At 35.6% G+C, this 10481-nt stretch overlaps 2 protein-coding genes and 1 long non-coding RNA gene across 3 annotated transcripts in view; 1 reads left to right on the top strand and 2 right to left on the bottom strand.

The window, feature by feature from the left end:
- LOC116016574 (ATP-dependent zinc metalloprotease FTSH 10, mitochondrial-like) overlaps positions 1–2975 on the bottom strand; it is a 5578-nt gene extending 2603 nt beyond the window's left edge. Inside the window, exons 1-6 of the mRNA XM_031256905.1 lie at positions 2785–2975; positions 2469–2706; positions 2301–2372; positions 2015–2151; positions 943–1434; positions 75–842 (exon numbers count right to left, since the gene is read on the bottom strand). Coding sequence (XP_031112765.1) covers positions 75–842; positions 943–1434; positions 2015–2151; positions 2301–2372; positions 2469–2706; positions 2785–2835 — 1758 coding nt within the window. The 5' untranslated portion in view covers positions 2836–2975. The remainder of the gene's footprint in view (positions 1–74; positions 843–942; positions 1435–2014; positions 2152–2300; positions 2373–2468; positions 2707–2784) is intronic.
- Positions 2976–5999: 3024 nt separating this feature from the next.
- On the top strand, positions 6000–7863 carry LOC116016716. Its single transcript, XR_004097780.1, has 2 exons — positions 6000–6434; positions 7358–7863. It is a non-coding gene; the product is annotated as an uncharacterized LOC116016716 (long non-coding RNA).
- Positions 7864–9016: 1153 nt separating this feature from the next.
- LOC116016714 (abscisic acid 8'-hydroxylase 2-like) overlaps positions 9017–10481 on the bottom strand; it is a 6246-nt gene continuing 4781 nt past the window's right edge. Inside the window, exon 8 of the mRNA XM_031257089.1 lies at positions 9017–9437. Within this exon, the coding sequence (XP_031112949.1) occupies positions 9335–9437 (103 nt within the window). The 3' untranslated portion in view covers positions 9017–9334. The remainder of the gene's footprint in view (positions 9438–10481) is intronic.

Genomic DNA, 10481 nt, shown 5'->3' with positions numbered 1-10481 from the left:
GGGGGGGGGGGGGGGGGGGGGGGAACCAATTTTCAGAAGAGAAAGAGGGTATGCATCATTCAAGAATGAGTTACCTTGTTCTTCTTCTCCAAACCACCAATGATCCTATCTATAGCTGAATCAAAATGTTCCATTTTCACTTGTGTTTCTTCATGTCTTGCTGCAATTAAAGCGGCTTCATTACAAACATTTGCAATATCTGCTCCAGCAAATCCAGGAGTAAGGGCTGCCAGTCTCTGGGAGTAATAAGATGGTACTTGATCAAGCTTAATCTTTTGCAAGTAGATTCTAAAGATCTCCTCACGACCTTTGATGTCAGGTTTATCTATGGTAATCTGTCGGTCAAATCGTCCAGGCCTTAGTAAGGCCTTGTCTAAAATATCTGGTCTGTTTGTCCCCGCCAGAACAACCACACCAGATGTAGTTCCAAATCCATCCATCTCAACCAGCAGCTGGTTCAGGGTACTTTCACGCTCATCATTACCACCTGAGAAACCACCGCGTCCCCTTGCTCGGCCAATTGCATCAATTTCATCAATAAATATGATGCTAGGTGCACATTGCCTAGCCTCTTGAAACAAGTTTCTAACTCTCGCCGAGCCAACACCAACAAACATTTCCATAAAGTCAGAGCCAGAAATAGATAGAAAAGGCACACCAGATTCACCTGCAGTTGCTTTAGCTAACAGAGTTTTTCCTGTGCCTGGAGGGCCTACTAATAAAGCACCTTTTGGAATCTTTGCCCCCAACTCCTCATACTTCTTAGGGTTCTTGAGAAAGTGTACAAACTCCATTATTTCCTGCTTTGCTTCATCACATCCTGCAACATCTTTGAAATAGATCTGGAAGAAAATATAAGATTGTAAGGACAAGAGACATAATTAACTGTAAGTAACACTCTTCTGAAGAAATACAAACAGAAAAATAAATATAAACACTAGCCTTGTTTTTTGCATTCTTATCAACTTTTGTGATAGGTGCCTTTCCTATGTTGAATATTCCACGGCCACCTTTACCCCCCGCACCTCCAACACCCATGCCATCTTGCATTCTCCGACTCATTAACAAAACCAGTCCCAGAATTAGAAGTGTTGGTCCAAATCTCATCAATTCTTGGTACCAACTTGTTTCAGAAGTATACATAATTGGGACAAAATCATGAGGATCAACCCCTAGTGCCTTTTGAGCTTCCTCCAACTTTTCCTCAAAAGATTCAACACTTCCAATGTTAAAATAAAATTCACATTTGCTTTTGTTTTCTTGAGCAGGTGTGCTGCTGACAGCTACCTCTTCAACTTCCTCAAAAGCACCATCTCCCCCATTAATTCGTGGCGAGCCTCTGACATAAACTTTCGCAGTCGTTTTGTTAGACACAACTATGTGGTCCACTAAACCTGCTTCAAGCAGCTTAGTTTTGAACTCTTGGAAACTAATCTGCAAGTTTTAACATCCAATGTTTGAAGAACGCCAAGAACCATGTCAATTGAAAGGCAAAAAGCATGAGAAAAAGGATAAACTAAGAAAGCTAGATAGTAAATGGCAATATATTAACATGATTGTAAATTAAAATTTAGAATTAAAAAAAAATAAAATAAAAATAAAATAAAAGAGGAATAAGCTTATATATACACCATCTCAAAAAAGCCTTAGAAGGTTTTTAAAAAGTCATTCTTACACTATGAAAAGGAAACACAAACAATTAGATATACCATTCATGTATTTGGTATTTATTCCCATAGGACAACTAAGCCTTTATAGATAACCGTCATTCCGTCAAGGTTCTTATGAAGACAATAAATAACAGAAATGGAAATGTGAGTAAAGGGCAATCAAAACAATGATGGCATAGCTGTAATGTGAAAATGTTGCCCAAATAATGCACAAGATTGGAGACTAGATATAGAAACACACATACAACATCAATATAGTAAAATACATATACAGATAAGCTGCTCTGATTAACACTGCAAATATAATAGGCATTAAGTACATATTCAAGCATATTATCACCCACCTCCTGCTCTGCTTCAGAACCATTAAACGATAATGTGATGAAAGTCATCCAAAGTGCCAACAGGGGGATGGGGAAATTCTGGAAAAGCCTCATCAAAGTTTCCTGAAAGTTGCTATGATCACCTGAGTTCGTCTCCTCTGATGGTAAATTAAAAAATATAAACAATTTAGGGATATGATATCCAACCAAAAAATGCAACTTAAAAGGTCACAGATCATTTACATGAAGATATGGTGGAATCAAGAAAATAGCAACATTTTAAAAGTAAGATCACCAAATAACCAACCTTTGGACTGAGACTTCTGCCCATCCTGCTTCGGACTGTCCTTCTTCTCTTTGGGAACATATTTATCATATTCTGCCACCACAAAGCGAAAATTGTAAGAAAACCGAAAACAAATCAGTGCAAATCAAGTTGAAAAAATTCGTGGACTAGGCATAAAAAAGCTCTCACTTTTTTTCTTGGGAGCTTCACTGGAGAAAAATCTGCGCAATCTCGGGTTCGCGAAAACATGATTAAGATCAGAGAAACCCTGCTTCGGTACAACCTCCTTACTCGTTCTGATTGTAGCTAAATACCCCCTCAAAAGCCCTAATTCTCCGGCAAGCTGATTCTTACTTGCACCATTAGCTGCAAAAATTTCCTTGCTCCAATTCGCTAGCCTCCCACTATAAACCCCGCTAATCGCATTCTGTAATCCAGAGAAAAAATATCATAAAAACAATAAGAATTGATGCATATTCATACATGATATGCAGAGGGAACTTACTCTGGAACGAGAATATCGAGACAATGAACGAGACAATCTGGAGAATATCATGATTGATAGACTTGGAAGAAGAACAATGAAGGATTTTGATTTTTGACGATGAATTTTGTTTCTTTTGTTGCGCGGAAATTTTAGTTATAAAGAAGAAAAAACACGAGGATAATACATGAAATTAAGGTTGGATTTTTAGGTCTATATTTGGGTTTAAGCCTTTAAGGGGGAGAATGAAAATGATTTTCTGTCTTCTTTTAATTTTTGTTTTTTTTTATGGAGTAATTTTTTTAGTATCGAAAGAAATTCATAATAATTATTTAGAAATATAAATAGATTAATTAAAGTATCATATGCTCCTTCACAGTTCACACGCGGATGAATTCGGGTCAATGAAATACCGCTATTCCCGTTGACGTACCAACTTCGGGTTTGAGCCAGTTCGAACCCGAAAAGCCAATCCCAAAGGCCCGAGTGCGGCTCCAATTGTGCGAACTGTGAACTTGTGAAGTTCTGAAGTATGAATATATCGGGCATCCGAAACAGGAAACGGATTAGTTACGGTACGCCCGAAAGCCCGCCCATAGAAACCAGTGGGCGGCCTCCAGATTCTAGAAGCTCGAATTGAGTTGGTTGGACGAAGAGGAATAAGCTTGGGAGACAAGACACGATTTGGTCAATTCACAATACAAGATCCACAAAGCTACTCATAATACTTATATTATATCATTAATTAAAGGTGTCATATTTTCTACTACTCAAAATTAAAATTTTAGGTAAGAGGCGATCGAACCAACTTAATCATGAGATTTCAAATTTAATTCGCAATATGAATGATTTATTGATCTTTTTGGTTTGAGACAATCATCTGTAAGCAACTTATGCTGAGTTATTTCATTATGACCATTTGCCGACTACGATTACAATGCATAGTTTACTCGATGGATACTAAAAGGTTGTGGCCACGAGTTCTCCATATCATCTAAAAATAATAATAATACTAAAATTATATCCTTCAAACATGTGGTTGAATGGGTAAAGTATAATTTTTTATATGTGAATGTCATGAGTTTGATTATTGTAACAACCTGTTAATCGAGCTTGACTCTCATAGCGGAATGCCCAGTGTACACCAACTTTATGTTTAATATCATAAATTGGACTAGGGGCATGGGGAACACTAAAGTAAGATAGGTAACGTAGTATGATTGTATATAAGCTATTTGACAATCGTTAGGTTAAGATATCCTCAAACGATTGAGTATAGTGATTCAGTGAGATGTATGTACTACAGTGAAGTGAAGTCTTTTGAGTGTGTCAACTAAACTATTTATATTATATATAGAGTGAGTATATACTAAATCCGTCCACTATTGTGTCTCTTCTTGATTGGTCGGATAGATCGATTAGTTGACCTAATTGTGCTTTATCTAACCCGCACTCTTCTCCACTGTCATGCACAACCTTCTATGTCTATCCAATTGTCTTGTGATGCATATTAGGCTATTGGACAATCTAAATAGGTATAGTCCATCAATGTTATTACAAACTTAGGCAAAATGGTCAAATATGGCCATATACTACTCACATGTGCTCATCAATTAATCCATTGGTCTAAAATAAGATATAATGTGATACATAAAATTTGAGCACCTGATGAAGCCGAAGATGAAGACATTTCAAACCAAGAAGATGAGTGAAGCTGATACGATGTTGAGGAGACGAAGTTGAAGATGGACTTGTGAAGACGAAACTGAAGGAAAAAGTCAAAGATGTTCTTTGAAGAACATACGGATATGGGTTACTTGGTTTTAATTTATAGCCATAATAAATTTCTTGTCAACATTTTACATTTTTGTCTTTTTTTTGTTACAATGTAGTATATGTATGTTCATAGCTACTTTTTCAACCCAATGAGGCTCCACTGAGGCTCGAATCCACTTCCATCATCCATGTGGGAGTGTTAACCGGGACACCGGGTGTCACTAGACCACAAGGTCTTTGGCACATATATTAATATATAGATACAAGCAAACAAACATTTTGAACAAAGTAAAAAGACCTCACCCCCACACCCTCCACCTTGCCAAACTAGCAAGTACCAACGGGGGGCACTCAAAATTATTATTTTTATTTTAAAGATAATGTTAAAATTAGACTACTTTTAAAAGTAAGTTAAAATTATAGAGATGTATATAAAAATAATTGGTGAATTATAAATATAATAATTTGATACATTTAAAAAATGAGAAAAATATTACATGTCTATTTGTAGAAACGAATAAAAACTTTTCAAGAAAAAAAAAAAAAGAAGATCAGAAGTTATTGTTTCCCTCTAACAAGGCCCATAAATTATACTCCCGAATTACAAAGCCCAATTTTCAAGAATAACTGGGCCTAGTTATTCTATTTGGAGTAGTGTTATTCATTCTTGCAAAATTTGTTCATTCTGAAACGGCATTATTTAATTAGATTTTTTCTTCTTTTTTTTTTTTAATCAAAAGATGAAGGTGATACCCATGCTACAAAACTAGAGAAAATTAAACATCAACGACACCCCCACGCGTGGGGGTCTCTGAAGGAACTTCACGCCAATTTGTTCATCATGCATTATTTAATTAGATCTCTTACACCCATTTGATTCGCTATAAAATATTTGAAAAGAAATGAAATTCAAATTCTATGGAAAATAAATTATTAAGATAATAGATTTCATTGTTTGGTTGGTGAAAAAGAAATTGTTAAGAATATGAATTCTATTGTTTAGTTGGGTTTAAAATGGTAAGAAATTATGAATATAAAGATTAATATACCCTTAACAATAGTTCAGTAGGGATAATAAATTATATACATATGTAATTAATAAACTTTGATGAGGGTGAAATAGTTCAATTGTGTTATACTTTCTTCCCAAATCCTTTGGAAAACAAAATACCAATCTCTTGCTAGGATTTTGTTTTCTTCACTTGAAGTAGAATTCCAAAGGACAAAATTTTCCATCCAACCAAATAATATAAAACATCAGTTTCCTCCACTTTTAGAAAAACATTTTACATGAAATGTTTTTTCCATCCAACCAAACACCCCCTTAAAGGTTCTAATAGCATTTATATTAAGTATACTTTTTGAGAATTTTTTGCAGAGAGATGAGTAGGAAAAACAATGCGGGAAAGATAAGGAATGGAAGGAAAAGGAAAAAGAAAGACAATAAATTACGCGCCCAACTGATGCTTTAGGTGCGTTTCACGCATGGAGTGCAACAACAACTTTTATTTTGGTGGGTCCCACTACAGAGCTAAAAATCATCTCTCCCTATAACACCTCAAATTCATTGCTCCCCTCATTCTCTCACCTCCACATATACATTCAAACCCACAAAAATCACTTAAAATCCACTATTATGATCCATGTGGATGCTCTAATTAGCCCATTCATGGCATCAAATTCATCAATATGTAATTCCTAATATACCCCGCAGCTTGTGATACATAATAGAATAGCGGGGCCCAAGCCCAACAATCTTACCCGGCTGGGCGTGGGCGGCTTCAGTGCTTAGCGCTTACAGTAGTCAGTAGACACCGACATTCAAAACCCGCCATGGAAAGTGAAGTGTCCAACCGCAAGCTATCGATGCATCGCCTTTTTTGCTCGTTTGGAAGGTAACAATGCCGCTTGTCTCAGACCTTTCCACAAACACCTGGTTAGATATTCCTATTCGAATACGATCAAATGTTATGTTCCATTGCTAGCACAGCAAAATACTTAGGAAAATTGAATTCAACCTAATACATAAGTAGAATGTATTATCAGGTGTTTAATGCGGTAAATTATTTATTAACACTCTAATAATTCTATAATAATCTATTAATGTAACTGAGTGCCTATAAAACAATACAACAGAAAAACTATTAATGCAACTAAGTAGTGTGTAGAACTGAACAATCAGTGCATAACTGTTTTGTAACCTTAAATGGAATATCAATGAACATGTATGTGTTAGGAGAATGGGTGTATTAGGTAACTACGTTACTCATATGAATGCACTGCTTAAGATTTTTGCAGCTTGCAACAGGAGAAAATTATTAGTGTTTGATTATTTTGGCATGCTTGGCTTGTTTTGGTTGCAGAAAATTCTTTCCGTTTTCCGTTTATAGTTTCTAAAGTTTTTCTTTTTTCAGTTGGAAAATTTAGAACATCATCAAATTCAATTGTTTTTCAGTTTAGAGAATTTGAGAACATGGTTATTGTTTGTACAAAAAAAGAAGAACAATTCTACTGGAAAGTCACAGTTATAGTGGGGCAAGGGTAGCCTAAGACGTGTCAAACTTGTTTTGTTAAAATTCTGGACATCATATCTTTTTTTGGTGGTCTAAACGGTAAGCTAAAAATCAGAAAACTAAAATTTGAAATTTGTGGTGCGTATTAGATTTATGATTTGAGATACCAGTTTTGGATTTGTGTTCCTAAACATCACTATATAGTGTGTCAAAATGAAGTTTGAGTTTTAAACTGTACTCGGTATTAATTTCTGTTTGTTTCAAACTCCATGCATTTAGATTTAGTTCAATTTTATGTTTTTCAGATGATTTCAAGTTGGCTTCTGGTTCAAATTGTGACAAGGCCCTAAACTGTAACCAAAAGTCAATGACTCAATATGGAAACCAAGTTGAAAATGAAACTCTCATATTAGGTTATACTAGTTTCATGTTTGGTATCCCAATATGTCTTGACCCCCAATAGTGGATGGTATACAGTGGGCCATACTGGCTGGTGTAGGCGCTGTGCATAGGTTGCAATGGTGGAGATGGTGGTCATGAGTAGAGGCAACTGCCATGGATGAGGATTTACGTTTCCAAATTTCCATATTAAGTTTGAAAGTACTATATTCTGTTTTTGAATATAGAAAAGAGCTCATTTTGAATAGAAAGCTATGTTTCCAATTCATAACAGGCCCTTAACTTTGCAAAGTTGATGCTTTTAAGTTGTTGATATTGATATGGAAAATTCAAAGAAAAGAAAACGTCATGTGTCTACATTACACATTTGACTTTTATGGACTCCAATAAAGATTTGCAAAATCTGTGATGACTCCTTAGTCTACTTTATTATTATCCATTGTGGTTCATACATTTTGCTGACTTTTCTGTATTTGGAGCTTTATTCCACCTGGCATCCTTTGTCATGGTAATGTGGTTGATGTGAATTACTTGAAGCATTTTTCATTTCATAAAATGACTGGAACTGAAAGTACATGCTTTGACATGGTATGGCTATGTTTACCAACCTTCCATTCTGATAGGATTAAGGAGAATACAGTAATGTCAAGAAACAAGTCCACAAATTCTTAACGGAAGTCGTTTTGGAGGTACTCTTTTGATTAACCTCTTTAAGAGTGCCCATGAATTGCTTTGATGTTACATATTTGTCATATATTATACCCCGGTTATTTTCATAACAAACAGTGATGAACCTACTCTCTGGTTGTGGAAATAACTTCCTGAACAACTTGCTTTGTTTTGCTTGTGGATATGGTGAGCTTAAAATGTTACCTCATTTTTAATATCTCTTTATGACTATGATTGGAGAAGCTTTGCAGCTGCTCTCTATAAGATAAGGAAAATACATGTGACTATGTGAGCTGTTTTTTCTTTTAAGAAATATTAACTAATTTAGCGTCCTATAGCAGCATTCTCAGCAGCTAATAATTGCACTATTCTTGATGTTTCCCTGCATCTATGCACTTTGAAATATGACTTACCATTTCGAGTTTTGCTTAAAACTCATTACTAACAAAAAAAAACTTATGGTGATTGTTTATCTTAATGCTGTGCTCAAGTTTAATGTTATCTTAATGTTTATCCTTACTACAAATAAGAAGCATGTTTATCATTGTCCACATTCTTTAGGTAAATGTAGTGACATTGCATATCTGCCACTGTTGGCGATATGGTTCCTCATATGTAGCATCATTGGTCTCCATCAACAGCTGGTTTTTTCCTTCGATACACACTATAGATTCCTAAAATTGTGCAGTGGCATTACTGTACGCGGCATTCTAACCTGCACAACTACCTCATCTGATGTGTATTGCACCCCTACATGCTACACGCCTCCTTTACGTTTGGTTCATAGATTTCATTCAATGAAAATAAGAACCAGTGAGGTGATTGATAGCTACTTGCTGCATCTATAAAACCACACACATCTGTTTACTGTACCATTTTCATAACAGGCATGCATATGAGGACATAGTACCTGTTGATTTTTTCACTGAATATTTTGTTGTTTATTGCAATGCGTGGAGAAACATATACATCACATACAGCTTGCACTATGCCCGTGCAATTGGTGAACAGACGCAGTTGGAGAACCCCTAGTCTGATAAAGAACTGAGATACACAAGATATTTAGCCACACTTTGTGACAAATGAAATTGAAGAAAAAGGACTTAACGGTTGTACACTTTTGACCCCGGTGTTCTCTCTTGTTTTTGTTGCCTCTGTGTTTTTGATTTACAATTCTAGATTTTGATGTTGGCATTTGGATGATGAGAAGAATATCACATTGTTTTCAGCCTTCGCTGAACTTTGATTGGTAAGCCTCGTTTTGGTACAGGGAATGGCCCATACTGGATACCATCCTCATCTCCAGTCACTCTCCATCTGCAGCCAAAAATCAGCGAATTAATGAATTCTTAGCGTTAGCAGGTTTCGATGAGATTTTGCCACGCATGTCTTTACACATCCTTACACTGTATAACTATTCAGCAACCAGAATAAACATTTGAAATCCCATAAATTATTGTTGTCCTTGTTCTCAAACAACTGTGTGTTTTGACTTTTCCAGTGAACTAGGGACAAATCTGGGAGGATTTGTGGTTGCAGATGCTAATGGAAAGAGTACAAGCAGACAGAGCTAATCATACCATCCTTGTGATATTTTGGAAGCAGGGATAGAGGAACCAAATATACCAGGTAGGGAATTTTTGACCAACCAATGTTTTTTTTTTTTTTTTGGGACTTTTTAAAAAAAATTGCAAATTCAAATGGACAACATAGTAATTTGAGTCTGTCTAAACCAAATGTAAACGCGAAAATGACCCTGTAACTAAGATGATATTGAAACTTTAGCGTGCCTCTACCTCTTAATAAAAATTTCTATTTCTAAATTAATGAACTTTGCTAGCTCTTTTTCTTTCCTCTTATCCCATTTCCTTGATAGCCTCACAAGTCTGAGTCATGTCAGTCTTGAAACCCTAATAATACAACTATACAAGTCAAATTGCCTCTGAAAACCATGTGTTATAATGAGCTGGTTCAAATCTAACTCTTATGATTACTTTGTTAGGATTTTATTGTTCACATCCTACCTCTAAATGAAAATGTAAATAATAAATCACTAAAAGGATCTGCCTCCAGCAAAGCTCAGAAGGACCACTTCCACTGCCCAATGAATAAATGGTCCAATCTTCAGTACAAAAAACAGAGTAATACTTTGCAAACTCCAACTTTTTATTCAATTTTTTTACTCTCTATTAACATGACATGTTTTGATTGATTTAAGAAAATAAGTGTCAGTGAACAAGTTTTCTTTAGTAAACGGACCCATAGTTTTTGTTTTGTTTCTTTTCTTTCCTTTCTCTAATAGAATCAGAACACGTGACAAAAATTTTACTCCCAATTTATGGGTGGGTGGGGGGGGGGGGG

The sequence above is a fragment of the Ipomoea triloba genome, chromosome 4, assembly GCF_003576645.1.
Source record: "Ipomoea triloba cultivar NCNSP0323 chromosome 4, ASM357664v1".
Lineage (NCBI taxonomy): Eukaryota > Viridiplantae > Streptophyta > Magnoliopsida > Solanales > Convolvulaceae > Ipomoea > Ipomoea triloba.
Note: the sequence above shows the minus strand (reverse complement) of the source record. Positions and strands in the feature narration are given on the sequence as shown.